This window comes from Gymnoscopelus microlampas, assembly GCF_963454915.1.
Source record: "Gymnoscopelus microlampas genome assembly, chromosome: 8".
NCBI classification, from domain to species: domain Eukaryota; kingdom Metazoa; phylum Chordata; class Actinopteri; order Myctophiformes; family Myctophidae; genus Gymnoscopelus; species Gymnoscopelus microlampas.
Window position 1 is genome coordinate 685,298 of NC_139945.1, and position 25,198 is coordinate 710,495.

The 25,198-nt window shown below is 40.4% G+C and overlaps 1 protein-coding gene across 2 annotated transcripts in view; it reads left to right on the forward strand.

Moving 5' to 3' along the window:
• Nucleotides 1–23,254, forward strand: part of LOC311049883 (unconventional myosin-Ic-like) — a 117,109-nt gene extending 93,855 nt beyond the window's left edge. For both annotated transcript variants that reach the window (XM_084063790.1, XM_084063791.1), the window contains exons 18-32: nt 1,247–1,352; nt 5,270–5,387; nt 8,084–8,197; nt 8,494–8,570; nt 9,669–9,737; nt 9,888–9,972; nt 11,190–11,349; nt 13,001–13,084; nt 14,288–14,381; nt 15,037–15,092; nt 15,299–15,434; nt 16,207–16,277; nt 18,012–18,109; nt 19,973–20,072; nt 21,897–23,254. In XM_084063790.1, coding sequence (XP_083919916.1) covers nt 1,247–1,352; nt 5,270–5,387; nt 8,084–8,197; nt 8,494–8,570; nt 9,669–9,737; nt 9,888–9,972; nt 11,190–11,349; nt 13,001–13,084; nt 14,288–14,381; nt 15,037–15,092; nt 15,299–15,434; nt 16,207–16,277; nt 18,012–18,109; nt 19,973–20,072; nt 21,897–21,923 — 1,395 coding nt within the window. In that variant the 3' untranslated portion in view covers nt 21,924–23,254. The remainder of the gene's footprint in view (nt 1–1,246; nt 1,353–5,269; nt 5,388–8,083; nt 8,198–8,493; nt 8,571–9,668; nt 9,738–9,887; nt 9,973–11,189; nt 11,350–13,000; nt 13,085–14,287; nt 14,382–15,036; nt 15,093–15,298; nt 15,435–16,206; nt 16,278–18,011; nt 18,110–19,972; nt 20,073–21,896) is intronic.
• Nucleotides 23,255–25,198: the final 1,944 nt, after the last annotated feature.

Here is a 25,198-nt window from a genome sequence, read left to right on the forward strand (position 1 = left end):
GGGAATACATGACTGTTTTATTTTAGTGTAGCTATATGTGATTGGTGTCATAATCTGTCATTCATGTATGGGCCACTATCCTACTTGATAAAGATTGTACCGTTACGGATTACATGAAAGACACAGTTGGGCTTGTGTGTGTGTGTGTGTGTGTGTGTGTGTGTGTGTGTGTGTGTGTGTGTCTCCGTCCGTTCGTCCGTCCGTCCGTGTGTGTGTGTGTGTGTGTGTGTGTGTGTGTCTCCGTCCGTCCGTCCGTCCGTGTGTGTGTGTGTGTGTGTGTGTGTGTGTGTCTCCGTCCGTCCGTCCGTCCGTCCGTCCGTCCGTGTGTGTGTGTGTGCGTGTGTGTGTGTGTCTCCTCCGTCCGTGTGTGTGTGTGTGTGTGTGTGTGTGTGTGTGAGAGAGAGACTTGACAGGCAGTAAGGTGGGAGGGGGGGAAACTCTTCTCCATACTATGTATTGGTGGTGTTCTGGTTGTTCATGTGGTAACATGAAGGTAACATGGGGGCGTTTGGAGCATAGTTAAGGGGCGTGTTAATTAAATGACGTCACATGTATCAACGCTCAGACCAAATGGACGATAGGATTGGCTGTAGAGGAAGGCTTGATAAATGTCACTTGGACTTTGGCGTAAGGTCAAATATAAGCTGTTTTTACACTTCATTGATAAATGAGGGCCTTTGTGTGCTGTGAACACACACACACACACACACACACACACACACACACACACACACACACACACACACACACACACACACACACACACACACACACACAGTGTCTCCCTGTCCGTCCGGTGGGCAGAATGATGGGGATTCTCTCCATCTTCCTACAGGCTGGAGAATGTCCTGACAAATATCTGCCCTTCACACACACACACACACACACACACACACACACACACACACACACACACACACACACACACACACACAGAGGCTGGTCAGTGGGACCAGTCAGTCAGACTCTCTCTCTCTTGTTTACACCCTCATTCTGATTTTGACTCTGATGTTTTTTTACCCAGCATTTCATCCCTTGATTATTTATTTATAGTTTATATTTATTTAATATTAATTAGTGCTTGTGTCTGCCATCCAGACTGTTAGTTAGTGTTTTTATAAGTAGTTTATAGTTATTTATTATTAATATTAGTGGTTGTGTCTGCCCTATAGGCAGTCAGTTAGTGTATTTATAAGTAGTTTATAGTTATTTATTATTAATATTAGTGGTTGTGTCTGCCCTATAGGCAGCCACACAGTTCAAAGCCAGTCTGGCGAAACTAATGGAGATCCTGATGTCTAAGGAGCCGTCCTACGTCCGCTGTATCAAACCCAATGACTCCAAACAAGCAGGTAAGAACCCTAAACTAAACCTAACCTTAACCCTAAACTAACCCTAACCCTAAACTAACCCTAACCCTAAACTAACCCTAACCCTAAACTAACCCTAACCCTAAACTAACCCTAACCCTAAACTAACCCTAACCCTAAACTAACCCTAACCCTAACCTTAACCCAGGGGTCTTCAACCTTTTCAGGCCAAGGACCCCCTAACTGAAAGAGAGATGAAGCAGGGACCCCCTCTACATTGTATAAAATAGAAAAACTTTTCTTTGTATACTTACCTCTTTGCCAAAAAATAGCCGATCTACAAGCTCACAACGTTTTGGCTAAAGTTCTCTTCAGAATAGGGATGCTAGGGTTCAAGTTGAGGGAAAAAATATATATATCACGCAAAGATTTTGGCGGACCCCCTGTAGTAACTCCGAGGACCCCCCTAGGGGTCCCGGACCCCCTGTTGAAGACCCCTGCCTTAACCCATTGAGGCCTGAGGTTCCGATTCTGCAAAATGTCTTCTAAATCCTAACAGTTTTCTGAAAAAACCTATGTTTCTATATCAGTGGTTCTCAAACTTTTTCATGTCAAGGACCCCCAAAATGATATGTATTTGGCCGCCGACCCCCATCTCAAAATATGTTGTTCCAGGGACCCCCCAGAGGCAAAGATTGGAGTTAATAAAATAAATTAAAAATATGTATATTCAAAGATGTGCGCACACTTTCACGATTTCTCAAAAATAGCAGATCTACAAGCTCATAGTGCGGCACTCGGTGCCGCACTATGAGCTTGTAGATCTGCTATTTTTGAATAGCCCAAAGACTTGTACTTGTACCTGTAGACTTGTAGCACTAGACCTAGCCTTGATGACCTTGCAGTCTAATGCAATGGTAAAAATGTTAATGTAGATATCATGTCATGTAGACAGATGCCAGGTTCATTTGTAGATCTATATCCTATAGTGTGTATAGTTTCAATATACAGATTACAGTAGATCTTTCTTTCTTTCTTTTTCCTTTATTTATTCAGGGAAACCCATTGAGAGCAAGCTCTCTTTTTTCAAAGGACGCCCTGATAACAAACATTTGAATCACATTACAATATGTCACAACTCATTTAACAACAAAGCAACAAAGAAAAGCAGAAGCATAAAACAACATTAAAATAATGGCAAAAGGCAGTGAATCGGACAATACAGTGAAATGTCATTCAGCATACTTTGGGTTGCAAAGAAATAATACAGAATATGAATAGTGATTAATATTACAATAATTGGCTCAATTTACCCATTGGTTCATTTGGTTCATTTGGTTAATTTGACCCCACAGCCACCATTTATAGACTAAACTGTCTGGAATAATATTTAAATGAAGACAATACCTTTGCTAAAGTATTCACATGGTTTTATCCATCAAATAGACGTGGGTACGTTTGCTGTGATATAACAGTCATTGTACTTGGACAGTTTTTATTTTTTTGTCTCTCCATGAGCTTCCCTACTTCACAGCCAGGTGTAAATGATGGATGTTTATTAGATTTAAGGTCACATGACCACACAGCTTTCTAATTTCTGGTTCAATCTTTTACCCCGTTTTCCCGCTCTTTCTCACGTCTGCTCAGAGGCAGACTTACACGGAACTAAAGCCTGTTTATATGTTATTAGAATGTCTTATTCTTCATGCTAAATCCCATTACAATACTACAGATAAAATATTCATGTGCCCAACATTTGTCAACACAAAGCAAAAGAAAAGTCAATGGATCTATTGCTTGGATGCAAATTCAACCCATTTCTATTCATTTTCAGTTGATGCATTTAGAGCTGAATTATTAGATATTTCTGCCTGTTTGCTGTTTCTGCAAGTGTGGCCACAGTTTGGCCTTTAAAATCTGATTCATTATTTTATTTTAGCCTACAATAGCATGTTATCAAATCTGATTAATTATATTTAAATTTAGTCTATATATCATGGTTAAAATATGATTAATTATATTTGAATATAGTCTACATAACATGGTATACAATCAGATTAATACTGTAGTGTGATTTGCTGGTATCGGGTATTGTTTCACTTAATTAACATGAGTTAATTGATATCTTAATTAACATTAGTTCATAATAAAAGTGTGTAATACACAGTGTGTCTACTCTACAGTGGTTTATCTTTAATTGCTTTTATAATTGCTATAAAAGCCACTGTGTGTCCAGTCTACAGTTCACATCAATAGCAGCTGTGTGCGGCTAGCTGTAACTGTTAGCATGTTGTTTGTTAGCGTCCGTAGAACACTCAGTCTTTTGTCTGTGTGTTCAATACAGTCTGTGTTCATTCATCTCTCACTCACTCCTACAGACTAACGGCTGTTTTCCACTTTGTGACGCTTAGCGTTTAGTTTGGTTTGTTCTCCTAAATGTTTGCTTTGCTCAATTTACATAATACAGCCCGTAGCACTAGACCTAGCCTCAGTGTTACCAGATGTACCATAATTATCCTATTTGTACTATCTGTACGATGTTCGATCAATAATTAAAAAAATGCCCAAATGTACGATCATTTCGCCCCAAAAATCCTCTGGCTGCTGATTCCGGTTGGATCCGATTTTGTCTTTTCAAAATAAGTCAGGAAATCAGTAAATCTGACCCTAGATCAGTACCTGGAGACATTAAAAACACCGGTCACGTCTTTCCAGTCCAGTTTCAAGCTTTTATGTGTGTAAGGTCCAGGAAGTTGTCTGATTGTATCTCATATGAGTCTCAAACCAGGTTGTTTCTTGAATTAATACGCATTTTTTCTGTGAAATTTATTTACACCTTGTTTGGCTGTGTACGATAATAATTGAACATTTCCCATCTGGCACAACACTGCCTAGCTTTGACCACCATGAGGTCTTATATGTAAAGGTTACAATGTAACGTAGATAACATGTTATTTAGACCAGTGGTTCTCAAACTTTTTCATGTCAAGGACCCCCAAATTGGCACTTATTAGCCCGCGGACCCCCATTTGAAAAGATAAGCCAGGGACCCCCCATAAGAGAAGATTTTTACGGCTCTCTAGCAGTGATTCTCAACCATTTTAATTTCAAGGACCCCCCAGTTTGACATGCATTAGGGCTACGGACCCCCATTTAATGGCATTTCTATCTCTGGGACCCCAATTCATATTGTAAAATCAATGTTAATTTAACTCTGAGAGTGTACAAATGGAACCAGGGTTAGGGTCCATTTGGTTCCATTTGGACACTCTCAGAGTTACAGACCCATAAGGGTCCATTTGGTTTCTATCTATCATTTAGCTGGGGACCCCCCGGAACCCCCTCAAGTACCCCTGGGGGTCCCCGGACCCCACTTTGAGAATCTATGATTTAGACTAATGCTACGTTCAATGTTTACATTGACATCCTATAGTTTCAATGGACATATTATTATTATTATGTTGATAGTATATGGTTTAAATCAGGGGTCTTCAAGGTTTTTCAAGCCAATGACCCCCTTAGCTGAGAGACAGATGAAGCAGGGACCCCTTAGCTGAGAGAGACAGATGAAGCAGGGACCCCTTAGCTGAGAGAGACAGATGAAGCAGGGACCCCTTAGCTGAGAGAGACAGATGAAGCAGGGACCCCTTAGCTGAGAGAGACAGATGAAGCAGGGACCCCTTAGCTGAGAGAGAGATGAAGCAGGGACCCCTTAGCTGAGAGAGACAGATGAAGCAGGGACCCCTTAGCTGAGAGAGACAGATGAAGCAGGGACCCCTTAGCTGAGAGACAGATGAAGCAGGGACCCCCACTACATCAGTATAACATTGTGTTGTAGATTACACTTTGTTCATAGAGTTCATAGATATGTTCATAGACGTGTGTGACAGACAGCTGTCATCAGTGTTGTGTTCATGTTATGTTCAGACACTCTTTGCTGTGTGTGTCTCCCCCTGCAGGCCGCTTTGATGAGGTGCTGATCCGTCACCAGGTCAAGTACCTGGGTCTGATGGAGAACCTGAGGGTCAGGAGGGCCGGCTTCGCCTATAGGAGGCGCTATGAGATGTTCCTACAGAGGTAACCTACCTATCTATAGACCTACCTACTGTATATACATACCTACTGTATATACATACCTACTGTATATACATACCTACTTATAACCTGAGGGTCAGGAGGGCCGGCTTCGCCTATAGAAGGCGCTATGAGATGTTCCTACAGAGGTAACCTACCTATAGACCTACCTACCTACTGTATTTACCCGTTTCCTACACTGTGTGTTTTCCACTTCCTGTCGATTTGATCCAATGAAATTTAATTAAACAGTTTTTTTGATTGATTGATTGATTAGTTTATTGAATATTAAAATTCAAAAGGATAAAAAACACAAGAAAGCCCGTAGGCTTGTTTCTATTGTGGTCCTTTGGGAAAGGGGACATAGGGAGCAACAATACAATACAATACAATATAATAACATAAAAAACATAAAACAAGGCCAAATAAAACTTACAAATTCTAAAAGGACAAACAGAAGACTAAACATCAACTAAACAAAAACTAAGATCCCTCTCTCTTTTTTACTTTTAAAAACATCTAAATGTTTTTGTTTAAAAGTTACATCATGTTAATGGCCAACCATCTCTTTAATGCCATTTTAAAATTGTCAAAAGAACCAGTCAATTTGAGGCTGGAAGGCAAATCATTCCATTGAACTGCTGCTGAGTAAAGGAATGATGTTTTTCCCAGATTGGTGGGAAATTTGTAGGGCTTAAAATCAGTAGGGCTCCCCCTGGTGAAATGGCTGTGAGTATCACTGACCTTGTTAAAATAGTCACAGAAGTAATTGGGCGCTGCATTACTTCTAATTTTGTGAACCAAGCACATTTTAAACTGGGATACTCTCTCCTCTACTCTAAGCCACCCAAGACTGGTGAAATGAGCATGGAGGAGATGAGTTCTAGGATGCAACTTCAAGATCACTCTAACCAATTTATTTTGAGAGGTCTGAAGTTTTTTCTTTAGGCCCATAGAAATGCCAGTGTACCAGGATGTACACGCATAGTCAAAGTGACATTGTACAAGGGCCCCTGCCAGGGTTTTTAGGGTGTTTGTGTCTAAAAGATTGGATATTCTAGCTAAAAACTTAGTTATTTGGCTTACCTTTGAGACTACTTTTAGAGCCATACTCTCTCCTGATGGCTTGTTATCCAGAATGCACCCCAAATAAGTAATGGATTCCTTTGTTGTGACTTCACAGTCACCTACCACCACTTTAAACCCAGGGGACTTCTTTAGTTTGGCATTTGACCCAAAAAGAATGGACTCAGTTTTGCCGAGGTGGAGAGACAGTTTGTTTTCTGCTAGCCAGACACTAACTGTCTGTCTGTCAGTTAGTCGGTCAGATGACTAATGATATCCAATGAAATCGACAGGAAGTGGAAAACACACAGCCTAGGAAACAGGTGAATATACATACCTACGTATAACCTGAGGGTCAGGAGGGCCGGCTTCGCCTATAGGAGGCGCTATGAGATGTTCCTACAGAGGTACTCTACCTACATTAGGCGCGAGGCGGGGCTTTGATGCGAGGCAAACGCTGAGTAGTGCTGAAAATAAAATGGATAATATGAGAGAAATATTGTATAACAGGTTGGATAATGAAGCGGTTAGTCAAACTGAGCAGAGTAACGCTGTATTTTATGACAGGTTGGATAATGAAGCGGTTAGTCAAACTGAGCAGAGTAACACTGTATTTTTAACTCACAAGATGGTGATAATAGTTATTGTACATGACGGAGGCGCGCCGACTCAGCAGACCTTGAGGCCGAGGAGACGCGCCCGAGCGCCTCCAGGAGTGAGTGCCCGCACCGACCGACTGATGGTCTGCTAGTCGACTCAGCGCCGTACGAGTTGTAAACCGATAGGGAGAGAATAGATCTTTACATGGGTTACTATAGCCTGGTAAACCCTCCCTCCGGAAATCTCATTTCCATTTGATTTCAGGAGTGAGTCTGGCCTGATCGCCCATTCTGCAATATTGGCTGTGGGCTGGAGTTGGACGGGAGTAATACCGTTGACTGACAACCCCTTCAGCCAATGATCATTGTTCCCCTCCAGCCAATCAGCAGACCTCCAGACTAATGTGACGCAATGGGACTTTTGAGACGGCCATGCCCAAAATAGGTTGCCTTATTCGGATAAATGCGTGGCACTGCCCGCCCCTCCCGGTTCTCTACATTTTTAAATAGGCTCTGTCATGATTAATTGAACACATATATGAAGTTAAACAACTAAATCCTATCCAAACGATATCTTAAAAGTAAATTCCGTGCCTCAAAAAAGAAGTTTTAGAGCGTTTTAAAAACGAAAGTAACTGGCCACAGAAACAATGGCGGATCGTTCCATTTTTGTCGGCTGCACTCGGTCCCATTCGGGCTCACTCGTACTCGCCACCTGATTGGCCAGCTGTCGCTGTCAATCACAGAACGATGTGCGACGACGCTGATAGGCTCGTCAGTTTGGCGTACACAGCCAATATTGCAGAAAGGGCGTTCATGCCAGACTCACTCCTGAAATCAAATGGAAATGAGATTTCCGGAGGGAGGGTTTACCAGGCTAGGGTTACCATAGGGTTTACCATTTACCATTTAGGTATAAATCACTGTGTCCAGATGTAATAATGTAATGCAGTAATAAAGTATTTGTACTCTAGGTATAAGTCGTTGTGTCCAGATGTAATAATGTGATAAAGTAATAAAGAATTTGTACTCTAGGTATAAATCACTGTGTCCAGACACCTGGCCTAAGTGGGAGGGTAAGCTGGTGGAGGGCGTGTCCACTTTGGTCAAACACCTGGGATACAAGCCTGAAGAATACAAACTGGGCAGGTCAGCCACACACACACACGCACGCACACGCACGCACGCACGCACGCACGCACGCACGCACGCACGCACGCACGCACGCACGCACGCACGCACGCACGCACGCACGCACGCACGCACGCACGCACGCACGCACGCACGCACACACACACACACACACACACACACACACACACACACACACACACACACACACATACACACACACACACACACACACACACACACACACATACACACACAGGACTTATAATTGTATAATATTGCATGTTTTTTAATCTATAGTGTTTTTTTCTCAGATCTAAAATCTTCATCCGTTTCCCAAAGACGTTGTTTGCCACAGAGGACGCTCTGGAGACCAGAAAACACAGCCTGGGTGATTATTAATATTATTATTATTATGAATTAACATTTGTTCACCTGGCGTCTATAGTTTATATCGTTTCAATGACATGGACAGTTTCCTTATGTGGATTATGTTAGGTTATAGTTAGGTTAACTAACTGTGTGTTTGTGTCTCTCAGCCACTAAACTACAGGCAGGATGGAGAGGATAGTTAACTAGGTTATAGTTAGGTTAACTAACTGTGTTTCTGTGTCTCTCAGTCACTAAGCTACAGGCAGGATGGAGAGGATAGTTAACTAGGTTATAGTTAGATTAACTAGGTTATAGTTAGGTTAACTAACTGTGTTTCTGTGTCTCTCAGTCACTAAGCTACAGGCAGGATGGAGAGGATAGTTAACTAGGTTATAGTTAGGTTAACTAGGTTATAGTTAGGTTAACTAACTGTGTTTCTGTGTCTCTCAGTCACTAAACTACAGGCAGGATGGAGAGGATAGTTAACTAGGTTATAGTTAGGTTAACTAACTGTGTTTCTGTGTCTCTCAGTCACTAAGCTACAGGCAGGATGGAGAGGATAGTTAACTAGGTTATAGTTAGATTAACTAGGTTATAGTTAGGTTAACTAACTGTGTTTCTGTGTCTCTCAGTCACTAAGCTACAGGCAGGATGGAGAGGATAGTTAACTAGGTTATAGTTAGGTTAACTAGGTTATAGTTAGGTTAACTAACTGTGTTTCTGTGTCTCTCAGTCACTAAACTACAGGCAGGATGGAGAGGATAGTTAACTAGGTTATAGTTAGGTTAACTAGGTTATAGTTAGGTTAACTAGGTTATAGTTAGGTTAACTAGGTTATAGTTAGGTTAACTAACTGTGTGTTTGTGTCTCTCAGCCACTAAACTACAGGCAGGATGGAGAGGATAGTTAACTAGGTTATAGTTAGGTTAACTAGCTGTGTTTCTGTGTCTCAGTCACTAAGCTACAGGCAGGATGGAGAGGATAGTTAACTAGGTTATAGTTAGGTTAACTAGCTGTGTTTCTGTGTCTCTCAGTCACTAAGCTACAGGCAGGATGGAGAGGATAGTTAACTAGGTTATAGTTAGGTTAACTAACTGTGTGTGTGTGTGTTTCTCAGCCACTAAACTACAGGCAGGATGGAGAGGATACAGCCAGAAATCTAAATACCAGAAACTCAGAAACTCTGGTAAGAAAAGTTCTATCGTTCTGTTGTTTCTTCATCGTCTTCTTCTTCTCCTTCGTCTTCTTCTTCATTTATAATGTTCATGTATATGTTATGTAAGTCCATGTGGGCGGGGCAGCTTTGGTGCTACTCATTTAAACCTCCTCCTCACAGCCATCCTGATCCAGGCGTGGTGGAGAGGCATCCTGGCCAGGAGGAGAGCCCAGAGGAGGAGACAGGCCGCTGATACCATCCGCAGGTAATACTGTCATACACACTGTGACCAGCAGAGGGCCGCAAGTAATACTGTCATACACACTGTGGCCAGCAGAGGGCCCTTTGGTACCATTTACCACGCTCACAGTCTCACATTAGATTGTATTTAGTATTTAGTAAGTTTCACCTTTTACTCATTTTTTTTCTCTTTTTGTAACCCTTATTTTTCACCCGGTGCCAATTTTCTATGTGATCCTGGGCGCTACACTCCCCTCACCAGCCTAGGGAGCCCAGGGCCGAGCCCTCATGCCTCCTTCAATGCATGAGAGCCAACTGACCTTCTTGTCACCTGACAGGAGGGGGACTACATTTCATTATGAAATGTAATTGTTCTACTTTAAAATGGTTTATTGGGGTTCCTTAAACCAAACATGCTTCAAAACCCTCTAAAAGAGAACCTACAGGTGTCTGCTAACCAGGGACGTCACAGGCTCTCAGAAGGTGGGGGGGTGGATGTTTTTTGGGCAGATTTTGTTTGTTTTTTTCCGGTTTTTGGTTACTTTATTTTGGTTTTATAGGGTTAGGTTATTTAATTCTTATTTTTCCCTGATTTTACCGATTTATTGTAAAAAAGAAATGTATTAATTAAATGTATTTCTAATTTTTGTGCAAATAATGGGGCGTATGAAATCACAGATCTGTGAGAGTGAGGGTGTCGCGTCGTACGCACAGTGAATGGCCGTGACGCACCTGCTGCTAACTGTAACTGGTCCCTGTAATAAGCCTAAGCTTATTACCGGAAATGACCCCCCACCCCCCCCTACCCTCCAACTGTATACTGTACCTATCTTTCTATTTTATTACTACCGTATGCACGATGTTTTGCATCTTTAAATGCCGATGAATTGAATATACAGGGCCTTAATGGAAACGAGCCCTTTTAGCATGATTGTCTCCGCCAGGCCGAAAGGCATGGCGAGAGTATGTTTTACCAATGTACCCCCTGTCTGTCCGTCCGTGTGTCCGTCCGAAACTGTGCACACACACTTCCTGGATGCCAATTCAGAACCTCTGCCCCAAATGTTTCACATAGCCCTGTTATAGCGCCACCAGAAGGCCGATTTGTGCAAAACCCATTTACTCCTACATGAAATAATCCTCTGCGTGTGTCTGGTTGTTAATTGTTGTAATTAATTAGGTTGATTGATTAATTAATTTAAATTAATCATATTGATTAATTCATTATTTTAAATTAATCAGGTTCATTAAAGGCTTCATCTACCGCCGTGAGCCGCGCTGCCCAGAGAACGAGTACTTCCTGGACTATGTGCGTTTCTCCTTCCTCATGAAGCTGCACAGGAACCTGCCTAAGAATGTCCTGGACAAGAGCTGGCCTGCTCCCCCTGCTGCTCTGTCTGAGGTACTGCACCCTGCTTACATACACACATACATGTTCCCCCTGCTGCTCTGTCTGAGGTACTGCACCCTGCTTACATACACACACATGCTCCCCCTGCTGCTCTGTCTGAGGTACTGCACCCTGCTTACATACACACATGCTCCCCCTGCTGCTCTGTCTGAGGTACTGCACCCTGCTTACATACACACATGCTCCCCCTGCTGCTCTGTCTGAGGTACTGCACCCTGCTTACATACACACATGTTCCCCCTGCTGCTCTGTCTGAGGTACTGCACCCTGCTTACATACACACATACATGCTCCCCCTGCTGCTCTGTCTGAGGTACTGCACCCTGCTTACATACACACATGCTCCCCCTGCTGCTCTGTCTGAGGTACTGCACCCTGCTTACATACACACATGCTCCCCCTGCTGCTCTGTCTGAGGTACTGCACCCTGCTTACATACACACATGCTCCCCCTGCTGCTCTGTCTGAGGTACTGCACCCTGCTTACATACATACTGGCTAATTATATCATCCTCTTTATAGATCTGCACCGACCGCATGTCAAATCATTATTATTTTCCTGACGTTAGTTTTCTTATAAACGATTCCCTCACCACTTTGGCGATCAGCGATGTGTACAGTATCCATGGTAACAGCAAGCCCTCCGTCTTCATTCACTTTCTCACATCGTAACTTTTCATAAGACGTATGCAGTCGTCGTCAGGGTTAAAGGACGACTTCACCGCTTTTCAACCTATCTTCATATAATTGGTCCTCACTAATAAAGAAAATATTTTTTTCTACTCGGTCTGTGTCTCAGAGGAGGGCTGTGGACAGTTCAGAGTCCCGTCTACCAGTGACATCATCAATGGGGAATCCAAGCTAATAGAAACTGCAGGCTTTCTATTCCTGGAAAGTTGCAATGCAATAAAAGAAGCCATTGTTCTCGTGTTAATAAAAATCTAATGAAAAAAATTGAAATCTTGTTGGGAAAAAAAATCATGCCTAACGATGATGTCACTGGTAGACGGGTTTCTGGACTGTCCACAGCCCTCCTATGAGACACAGACCAAGTAGAAACAAATGGTACCATTTTATCATGAGTATTAGTGAGGACCAATTATATGAAGATAGGTTGAAAATCGGTGAAATCGTCCTTTAAGAACTTCACTAAATCACTCCCACGGCAAACTTTTATTCCTCACTTCTTTTTATTATTTTGTTTTAAACTCCATTAAATTTCTCTCTCACTTTAGCTGCGGTAAAGTGTTGCCATGTCTGCTTATTGTAAGCGTTTTTTTTTTGTTTTGGGCTTGTCATAGACCTGGCTGCTTATTTCTCTCGCAAAATCTGGCAACACTGGCTGCGGTCCACTGTGGTTTTGTTTGGACTTTACAGGACCCTTTGCCGGCAAAGCAACGTGTAGTAGGCGGCTAATTTGTGCCTGATGGAAAATGACGTAATATTAAAATACTACAAACGCACACACACACACACGCAGGTGGGTGGGTGGGCGGGCATGAAGTTAGGCAATATTGTGTATATATATATATACCAATATTTTACAGTAACATACAGAAATGTATTGATATTTACAGTATAACTTGGTTGTTAACACAGTGTCCAGACATTAATATTAATATTTAATAAATGTGTGACACAGGCGTCAGACTACCTGCGTAAGCTGTGTATGCAGAACATGACGTGGAGCTTCTGCAAGAAGACCAGCCCTGAATGGAAGCACCAGGTAATCCTCACTGTATACCCTCCTCGTGTTCAATGTACAGTCTGAATGTAAACATCACTGTATGCCCTCCTCTGTTACCATGTCTACAGTCTGAATGTAAACATCACTGTATGCCCTCCTCGTGTTCAATGTGCTGCCTGAATGTAAACATCACTGTATGCTCTCCTCTTAATGTACTGTCTGAATGGAAGGTAAACATCACTGTATGCCCTCCTCGTGTTCAATGTACAGTCTGAATGTAAACATCACTGTATGCCCTCCTCTGTTACCATGTCTACAGTCTGAATGTAAACATCACTGTATGCCCTCCTCGTGTTCAATGTGCTGCCTGAATGTAAACATCACTGTATGCTCTCCTCTTAATGTACTGTCTGAATGGAAGGTAAACATCACTGTATGCCCTCCTCGTGTTCAATGTACAGTCTGAATGTAAACATCACTGTATGCCCTCCTCTGTTACCATGTCTACAGTCTGAATGTAAACATCACTGTATGCCCTCCTCGTGTTCAATGTGCTGCCTGAATGTAAACATCACTGTATGCTCTCCTCTTAATGTACTGTCTGAATGGAAGGTAAACATCACTGTATGCCCTCCTCGTGTTCAATGTACAGTCTGAATGTAAACATCACTGTATGCCCTCCTCTGTTACCATGTCTACAGTCTGAATGTAAACATCACTGTATGCCCTCCTCGTGTTCAATGTGCTGCCTGAATGTAAACATCACTGTATGCTCTCCTCTTAATGTACTGTCTGAATGGAAGGTAAACATCACTGTATGCCCTCCTCGTGTTCAATGTACAGTCTGAATGTAAACATCACTGTATGCCCTCCTCTGTTACCATGGCTACAGTCTGACACAGGGCATGTTTTTGGAGAGTCCATAGAGTCCATAGAGTCCATAGAGTCCATAGACCACCAAGTACAGATATCTGGACTGATACAAAATCTTAAAATGATTTAATTTGATTAGAGCTCAAAGTAGATGATCATACAGTAAGAGATAATCATTTATAATGAATCATATAATAATCCTCTCTCTCTGCAGATGGAACAGAAGATGATCTTCATAGAGATAATAATGTATAATTAATAACATAATAATAATAATGTTGTCTCTGCAGATGGAACAGAAGATGATCATCATAGAGATAATAATGTATAATTAATAACATAATAATAATAATAATGTTGTCTCTCCAGATGGAACAGAAGATGATTGCCAGTGAGATCTTCAAAGACAAGAAGGACAACTATCCTCAGAGTGTCTCTAAACTGTTCGTCAGCACCAGACTGAGTAAATATTATCATTATTATTATGAATTATTATTAACTCGTTGACTGCCAGAGTTAACATGGAAGATGTTTAGATGATATTGTTGTGATCACGTGACTTCTGGGTTAGTTAGTTTATTTGTTTCGGTCATGGTTTAGGTAAACAAACAGTTGAGCATACAGAATATTTTCAACAAGATCATTTGACCGAAAAGGTTTGGGCTGAAGCCGAAGCTTATTATGCCCCACCTTATTAATATTCAAATTAAATTACTTGTCACAAAAGAAAAGGAAACAAAATAGTAAAAAAAATAAAACAGACAAAAGAAAACCAAGTGTCAACGACGCTACACGTCTTACATATGAAAACAAACAAGACAGAACAAAGAGAAAAAAGTTTAGCTTTGGGTCAATTACACAGAAAAACTAAACAAAACAACAAAACAAAATGTTTTGTATTTATATATTGAAGTGGTAGCTTCATATATATATAATGTGTACACTCTTCTTCGGTGGTGCTTGGATCATTCACAAGCAGCCCCCCGCCCAAAAAAAACAAACAGTCGTCATAGGTGGACCTTGGCAGCGTGTGCGTTTGGACGACGTCTCGTCGCGGTCTTAATGTGTTAAAGAGCTTTGATGTGGTGTGTGTGTTGACATGTGTTGTTGTGTTCCAGATGGAGAGGAGATCAACCCCAAAGTGCTTCAGTCCCTGGGCAACGAGAAGATGAAGGTTAGACCGACTGATGGATGTTTTGTTTACAATATGTTTACAATGACTGACTGTGTTTACAAATATTAGCTTGACTCAGCAGACATAAAATCACAAAGTATTTGAGCCTATACGCCAGAATATGTATATATATATTTACTACAGTATATATTTAATATTTCTGTATAAATATGTATTTATATAAATATATGTATTTAATATTTCAGTATGCGGTGCCCGTCACTAAGTACGACAGGAAGGGCTACAAGGCCCGCCCTCGCCAGCTCCTGCTAACGGCCAACAGCGCCATCATTGTGGAGGAGGCCAAACTGAAGCAGTGCATCGACTATGGGGCGCTCAAAGGTCAGTGCCGCGATGTGAGCTTGTAGATCTGCTATTTTTGAAAAATCGTGTTTTTTTTTTGGATGCAAATCTTATACATATATATTTTCAAAGCAAACATTTTTAAGTCAAATCTTTGGTTCTGGGGGATTCTACAAATGTCTTCTTTTTTTTTACTTGTTGCTTTAATATCAGTGGTTCTCAAACTTTTTTTTTTCGTGTCAGGGACCCCCAACATGATATGTATTTGACCACGGACCCCCATCTCATCTCAAGAAGCAAAAGATTTTAGTTACAAATGTTCGCTATAAAAAATATATATATTCAAAGATTTGCACACATTTTCATGATTCATCAAAGACATTGTAGATCTACAAGCTCACAGCTTTTTTTTCATTATTTCATTATTTTGTTTTATTTTTGAATAGCCAAAGTATACCATAAAGGTTAAAATGGTTAGAATGTAAAATGACAGATGCTTTCCCAGACATGTTTAAACATTAACACAACAGTTAGTATTGTGACCTCATACATGGTCAGATACTTACATGTGTCACTATAAACGCCTCACAAAGAGTGAGGCGTTTACTCTCTGAGTCTGAAATAAAGATTGAAATGAATATTAATTTGTTCAATATTTGTAACACACACACACACACACAGATTGGCTGTTTTTGCTACTTTTGCAAGACGGCACTATAAGACGTTTCCAACATTAAACCCTGTCTGTGTGTCTGTCTGTCTGTTTGTCTCTGTGTCTGTCTGTCTGTCTGTCTGCCTGTCTGTCTCTCAGGTATCTCTGTCAGCTCCCTGAGTGACGGTTTGTTCGTGCTGCACGTGCCCAGTGACGACAACAAGCAGAAGGTGAAGCGAAACGCGCTCTAAACACTGGAAACAGTATACTGTAGTATATCAGTATAGATTAGTGCTGGGACTTGATTAAAAAAAACTTCATCAAATTAATTAGAGGCTTTGTAATTAATTCATCGAAATGAATCTCATTTTAATCGCATATCAATATTTGACCTGAGAAGAAATGTATTTTCAGTTAAAACAGATGTTGGTATATGAGTGAATCAATGAGTGAAGTTTAAGCAACAACATATAGCTGTGTTTTTCATCAAGGTGGTTCTAAACAGACCAACAGATCAGTGCAAGTTTTACCATAAAGAGCAGCAATTTTAGGAATATGTTCAGAGATTCAGGTCCACGCTTCCGTCAGACCTTTTTAAATCTAAATGTCCCATCCACTGGGCCAAGCAAAGCAGTCTGACCGGCTTCTTGTCCCATTAGATGCACTGGGGTGTGTTGTGTGTTGGTTGGCGCACTGGTATGATCGGTACGCCTGAAACTCGTCCAGTGAGAAAGGTTCCGTGGTGCAAAAACTAAGCGCGATTAAATTGCGATACATTTTTTTAACCCTGTTAATTTTCTGTAATTAATTAATCGAAATGAATCAGTTAAAGTCCCAGCCCTAGTATAGATACAGTATATCACCCAGATATGTTCATAACATGTTTGATGTGTGAGATCTAATCTCATAATCTAGTGTTGGTTAACCCATCAAGACCAGGAAAGGGAAAGGGCCTTAAAGCAATTTTCCACCTATAGCTTTAGAGCAGGGGCATTCAACAGGGGGTCCGGGACCCCTAGGGGGTCCTCAGAGTTACTACAGGGGGTCCGCCAAATCTTTGTGTGATACGATTGTTTGTTTTTACATGAACCACTTGAACCCTAGCATCCCTTTTCTGAGGAGAACTTTAGCCAAAAATAGCAGATCTACAAGCTCACAACGCCTCGCGCTGCGAGGCGTTGTGAGCTTGTAGATCTGCTATTTTTGGCTAAGAGTTATAGGTGTGTAGAGGGAAAAAAGAGCAGCAAAAGTTGATCTGAAACACAATTTCATACAATATAGAGGGGGTCCCTGCTTCATCTCTCTCAGCTAGGGGGTCCTTGGCCTGAAAACGTTGAAGACCCCTGCTCTCGAGGAATAGAGAAATAAATAATCAAACTGGACCAGGTCTCCCCATTGGACTCCCTGTGGCTTTGTCTCTGTCGTTGCTTTGCTATACGTGGCAGTGCCACAAGTCTTTAGAATAAAGTTCCATTTAGTTTTAGTCATAGTTTAGTTCCTCTGAAATGATTTTAATTCTAGTCTGGTTTTAGTCGACTAAATGTCGTACGATTTTATGTGACAGAAATGTATTTTGGCGTCTTAGTGCCTGATTTATACTTAGCTGTGTGCCAAACATAGCAGATCTACAAGCTTGTAGTTCTAATCTCCTATTGGCTGCTTGGTTTTGTAGTTCTAATCTCCTATTGGCTGCTTGGTTTTGTAGTTCTAATCTCCTATCGGCTGCTTGGTTTTGTAGTTCTAATCTCTTATTGGCTGCTTGGTTTTGTAGTTCTAATCTCCTATTGGCTGCTTGGTTTTGTAGTTCTAAACTCTTATTGGCTGCTTGGTTTTGTAGTTCTAATCTCCTATCGGCTGCTTGGTTTTGTAGTTCTAATCTCTTATTGGCTGCTTGGTTTTGTAGTTCTAATCTCCTATTGGCTGCTTGGTTTTGTAGTTCTAATCTCCTATTGGCTGTGTTTCAGGGAGACGTAGTCCTCCAGAGTGACCATGTGATAGAGACGGTCACTAAGGTGGCGATCTGTGCCGACAAGATACACAGCATCAACATCAACCAGGGGAGGTGAGACACGTACCTGTCTCACTCTCACACACCACAAACACACACACACACACACACACACACACACACACGCGCACACACACACACACACACACACACACACACACACACACACACACACACACACACACACACACACACACACACACACACACACACACACACACACACACACACACACACACACACACACACACACACACACACACCACGTTAACAACATCAACCAGGGGAGGTGAGACATGTACCTGTCTCACACACACACACACACACACACACACACACACACACACACACACACACACACACACACACACACACACACACACTCAGGGGAAAGAAGGAACCATTAACTTCACAGTATATTAATGTGTATCGTCACCTTGCTAAACTAATGGCCTAAGTCAGCTCCTCATGACACTGGCTATCTCCTAATAGAAAAGGATCATGCTGTTCCCTCCTCTTTTAGTAGAATGGCCTATACTCCCTAGTGTGACTTAGGACAAAATATTTACTGATTTAGGCCATTAAAAAAATAAAAACAATGGCCTAAGTCAGATGTAATCCTATTTAAAGCTATTTAAATCTCTTATGTTACATAACTGACAGACAGTGTTATTTCTATTTAAATAGTCATAATTTGTTACAAACGTTTTTGGGTGAAATGATTAAGAAATATCATATAGTTTTGTTTTAGATCAGTTTTTTATTTTTCCTGAAAACCTGAGTTTAGCCTTTAGTTTAGCATTACTGTATATTAATGTTATATTAATATTCTACAGTATAACGTTCAGCATGGCTCAGGGGAAAGAAGGAACCATTGTATAACAGTATATAACAGTATATTAATGTTATATAACAGTATATATTACTGTATATTAATGTTTTATTAATATTCTACAGTGTAACGTTCAGCATGGCTCAGGGTAAAGAACTGTATATAACAGTATTGTAGAGCCCTTTCCCTTTAGGTCAACTGGTTGACGTTTAGTTTGAGGCGTGCAAAATCATTCAATGTCCATAGAGTGCCTTTATCTTTGGATACGTCAATCCATGTATTAACACACATTAAATCCATATAGTGATGACAAACTCATATTACAGATTAGATATGATATGAAACGCCGACCTGGTACGGCTTGACACAGCATGACACAGCACGGTGGAAAACTGTGTGTCTTCCCCTGTTGCACAGCTGCCCACAATCACCCACTGACGGGTATATCATGGTTCCCATAGCAACCACCCGTGTCAATCACTGACTGATTGACATGACGTCAGTCATTACCAAGGCCACACCATTCAATTAAAGAAAACAAAAACAAAATATACAGAACGGCATTTTGGCTCCAACAAGTATATTAATGTAATATTAATGTGTTAATATGTTACAGTATAACGTTCAGCATGGCTCAGGGTAAAGAACAGTAAATATATATATATATATATATATATATATATATGTATTAATGTTATATTAATGTGTTATATTAATGTGTTAATATGTTCCAGCATAACGTTCAGCATGGCTCAGGGTAAAGAACAGTATATATATATATATATTAATGTTATATTAATGTGTTATATTCTAGTATAACGTTCAGCATGGCTCAGGGGAAAGAACAGTATATATATATATATATTAATGTGTTATATTAATGTGTTATATTCTAGTATAACGTTCAGCATGGCTCAGGGGAAAGAACAGTATATATATATATATATTAATGTGTTATATTAATGTGTTATATTCTAGTATAACGTTCAGCATGGCTCAGGGGAAAGAACAGTATATATATATATATATTAATGTTATATTAATGTGTTATATTAATGTGTAATATTAATGTTAATATGTTACAGTATAACGTTCAGCATGGCTCAGGGGAAAGAAGGAACCATTGATTTCACCGCTGGGTCAGAGTTACTGGTGACCAAGACTAAGAATGGACACCTGTCTGTGGTGAGTACCTGTCTCACCCTCTAACCTGTCTGTGGTGAGTACCTGTCTCACCCTCTAACCTGTCTGTGGTGAGTACCTGTCTCACCCTCTAACCTGTCTGTGGTGAGTACCTGTCTCACCCTCTAACCTGTCTGTGGTGAGTACCTGTCTCACCCTCTAACCTGTCTGTGGTGAGTACCTGTCTCACCCTCTAACCTGTCTGTGGTGAGTACCTGTCTTATGTCCTATCAATGCCACTGGTATGTTCATAAATAGTAGTCAATGCCATCTGTCTCTGTCTTAAAGGAGGTAAATCCTACATAAGCACACAATATAAACACCACACACACACACACACACACACACACACACACACACACACACACACACTGTCCAGGCTGGACTCGTTCTCTTGATTCATTTTTGATTCTTGAGACGGCAGAGAGACAGCAATGGCACCGTGACCGGCGTAAAAAAAGAAAAGTTTGTCTGGAGCAGACTCATGGACACCTAAAAAGAAAAATCTCAAAGGAACTAGGAGAAAACAGATTTTCAAAAAGTTAATGCTCCATCCACTTCAATGTTAAAAAATAAACAGAGAAAAAAAACTCATTTTTCCTGTGAAGAAACACTGTATTTCTGAGTGAGTCATCAAAGAGCGGGCAGTAGGATTTATTGACACCGCGGATTAGAGCGCACGGGGCATCACAAAGAAAGTGAATTTTGTAAAAACCCACTCGAGTTGGATCAAAAACTGTGTGTTGGGCTTATTGCTGCTATACTGTGATGGAGCATGATGTCATGTCTGGGTACAAGGGAGGAGGTGTGCAAACACTCCTAAAAGAAACCTTTCAGAGTGCAGTTTATGTACACAGTAGACTACACTGCAATTCTCACGGGCAAAATATAGTGCTTTTCTCTCTGTAGCCAAAGCATCCCTGGATATTAATGGCTGCCAAGAACGCAGATCTGCGTTCTTTAAAAAAAAAATATATATATATATGTTTTTTTTTATTTTATTTTTTAGATTTGACCCAAAGACCAAGGAGATATGATTTTTCGAAGATTTAGACTCCCATCCACTTCCTTGTTAACTTAAAACTTAAAAATTCTGTATCTCGGCTCCTGAGTACTTTTATTTTTTCATTGAAAAAGTCTGGCAGTCTACTGTAGAAAATAAATAAATAATTCTGGCAGCCAATGTGTTAACAATACATTGCCAGCTTTGTTTTTGTGTTTTTCCCCCCTTTTCTCTCTCATGTACATTATATCTGACTGACGCCGTGATATGCTTGTGGTTCAAGAAAGTACAAAATAAAAGTCTTTGAGCCGTTGTGTTAAAAGGAATTATCCTTATCCTTGTCATGGTTAATCATTTACCAATCATCTACCAACTATTGTAGGCTATGTCTAAGCTAAAACATGAATATGTAGGTCGCCTACGTACTTCGGTAATTTCTGGTTATTTGAAGAGGTTATTGAACCCCCCCCCCCCAATATTTTGTGCAAATATTTGAATACATATTTTTTAAAGCGAACATTTGTAACTCAAATCTATGCTTCATGGGGGGGTCCCTGGAACAACATATTTTTAGATGGGGGGGGGGGGTCCGCGGCTAAAAATGACAGATTATTTCCTGAGAAAGAAAAATTGACATTTTTTGAAAAAAGAAAAAAAAAATTGTTAAATCAAACAACTATTTTGCGGACCCCCTGCAGTACCTCCGCGGACCCCCTAGTAGGTGAAGACCTCATAACAACCTGTCTGTGGCGCGACTCGTATTGGCGCTCTCGTGTCACGTGACCTGTGATGTCACGTCAGTCATGTGATCTTCTCGTCCCCAGACGGCCCCCAGGCTCAACTCCAGATGATGATGTCACACGACGATGACTCGCCGAGGATGACTCCACCCACTTCCTGCTTGACCCCACCCCTCCTCCGCCTCCTCTCCACCAATCACATAACACCGCTCTTGCCTCAACAGCCAATGGGATGATGCGTTGCAACGCGGATGACTGCGCTCTTCCAATTAAAGTAAAAAAAGAGTGAAAAAAAAAGGAAAAAAAGTCCAGCAAACTAATTGATATATTTATGTTTATATACGATGATATTTTTGGAATTAATTAACTGTTGCTGTTTGAATATTCTGATTTTATATATGATGATGATGATGATGATGAAGCCAAGGAAATAACAATGTTTTGGTGCTTTTTGTTTTTTCTTAATTTTTTTTTTAATCATTTAATTTGGAAACACGACCAAAGCAGGATGATGATGCAATAAGGGGGCGTGGCGTCGGGGTTTGATGACATCAGACTATAAAACGATGACATCATCACAGTATAAAATAATTTAATCTCCTGTCGCTTTACGATCATTTATTTAAACCGTTTAAACTCTACAATCATTTATTTAAACTCTTCTTGACACTAACTACCCCTCTATACTCTTTAAGGCCGGGAACGCATCAGTGTGTGTCATTTTAAGATTTCTCTGGGCCGCGCTCAGTAGATTGTAGATCTGCTATTTTTTTTTAAATCGTGAAAATGTGAAATATTTTGTTCCAAAGGTTTGAGTCACAAATGTTCACAATTTTTTTTCTTAAAAAATAGCAGATCTACAAGCTCATAGTGCGGCAGTGCCGCGCTATGAGCTTGTAGATCTGCTATTTTTTGAACAGCCCAAAGAAATGTTAAAATGACACACGGATGCGTTCAACCAGGTAGAAGATTTATATATAAACGCGCAGGTTTCCGAAAACAAGGGCGTCGGTATGTAGATGAGATGTAAATCACATGTAGATGAGATGTAGAGACAGAATGAATGAATGAATAAATGAACAGCTAAAAGAACAAAGAAGGTTTGATCAGAAAGAGTTTGAGGATAAAAAAAGCCAAAGAGAAAGAAACAAGAACGCTAGCAAAAACCCAAGTAATCCAAGTAATCCAAGTAAAACCCTAAATCCCAGTAGAGCAGTGTTTTTTCAACCTGTGGGTCGTGACCCCCCCAGTGGGGTCCCCACAATTAACTCGTTTTCTGCAACAAAAAAAAACGTTTATAAACGTTTTTGGCAAAAAAAAAAAGTTTTACAAAAAGAAAATCTAAAATAATTATTTATTTTAGGGTTTTTTCCGTTTTTCCGTTCGTCACAAAGAACCAGGAGATAACATTTTCCAAAAAGTTGCCGCTCCATTCACTTCAATGTTAAAAAATAAACATTTTTTCCAAGTACTAGCTTAGAAAAGACTGGCAGAGGCTACAGACTGTTCTAGAGAAACTCGCAGAGAGCCATGCAGGGAGCTACGCCGTTAGCACGTTAGCATGTTAACACGGATGTAAACAAAGACTGTCAAGAGGGGGAGGGGTCTCTGCTATCCACCAGAACAAATTGTTTGTTTTTTACCGCGATCGTCCGTTCTGTTGTAATGGGCCGTTTAACCCATTAAAGGAGGAGTTCATCCAAAAAAGGACTTATTTCCTATCAATTGCACACTCCATGAAGACTTGAATTCATGGCTTTATTTCAGTTTTTTTGTGGCATTCCTAAGCTAATAATTTGATGACCGGGTGTATTTCCGGTAGGAGACACAAATAATCTACTTTGTGTCTCCTACCGGATACATTAGTCGGTAAGAGACGGGAATCAAATTATTAGCTTAGGAATGCGACAAAAACACAAAGAAATCCATGGATTCAAGGCTTCATATGGTGTGCAATTGATAGAAAATAAGTTATTTTTTTGGATGAACTATTCCTTTAAGACATGAGGCAATTCTTTAAAAAAAATCCTAACAGTTTTTTGAAAAAAATCCCAAAAATATTTTTTCAAGATTTTTCTAAAATAGCGGATCTACAAGCTCGTAGTGCGGCACTCGGTGCCGCGCTACGAGCTTGTAGATCTGCTATTTTTGAATAGCCCAAATAAATCTAAAGTGACACAGATGCGTTCCAGGTCCTAATAAGGTTTTAATAAGGCTCGTTTTCACCCAAAAAAACAATAATAAATCGGAGATGCTAGATGTGTTTCTCTATAGATCTCATAACATGGGAGTGGGACGGACTGACTGTTTTCGGGATGACGTCATCTCTGCTTCTGCCAATCTCTCAGAGTCGAGGGATCGTCCATAGGGTTAGGGGAGAGCGCCCTCTAGCTTTATATCTGAAAAATATATATTTTTTGTTTGTATAGAAGTCCTTGGCAGGCAATGTGTTAATACATAAAACATTAAAAAAAAGACATCAAAAGTCAAAAAGTAAAGTAAAAGTATCAAAAGTAATCAACAAACTATACTATAAAAACTGGTCAAACTTTGGCAAAATTATGAAACAATATAAGAAAGAGTTTTGAAAAATAGCTGATCTACAAGTAGCTTGGCAATTTTTACAATATGTTATCTGTGGAACAGAGTCAAACTACATGTAACGTTCAAATATGATTATTGTGGGGGGTCCCCAGTTCAAATATGATTATTGTGGGGGGTCCCCAGTTCAAATATGATTATTGTGGGGGGGTTGAGAACCTCTGCTCTACAGAATAGATTTGTGGGAGGTTACCTTTGAAGCCTTTGCCCCTCCCCTCCTCCCCAAAAAACAAACAAAAAGGAAGAGAAAAAGAAGTGCCTTTCCTCTGGACTAAGATACTGTTAATGACTTTATAACATGTAACATATGATGACTTAATAACATGTATGTAACATATGATGTCATATGAATATATTATGCAGGTATGAATACATTCATGTGACGTTTGTTTGATTGATTAATTGATTGTTTGATTGATTAATTGATTGATTGATTGATTGATTAATTGATTGATTTATCAACTGATTAATGAGCTGGTCTGTACATTGACCTCTGACACTGATCTCACCCCTGACCCTAAACCTAAAACCCGTCATTGAAATGAATAGAACCACTGATTTAAATAAAGGTTTGGCCACTGAACTAATTTAAATAAAGGTTTGGCCACTAGAACTGATTTAAATAAAGGTGTGGCCACTGAACTAATTTAAATAAAGGCTTGGCCACTGAACTAATTTAAATAAAGGCGTGGCCACTGAACAGAAAGCAGGAAGGAGAATCTAACACTTCCTGTTTCTGACAAAGCTTTAAAAGCCTGTGGGGTGAGACACATGCACTATGATGC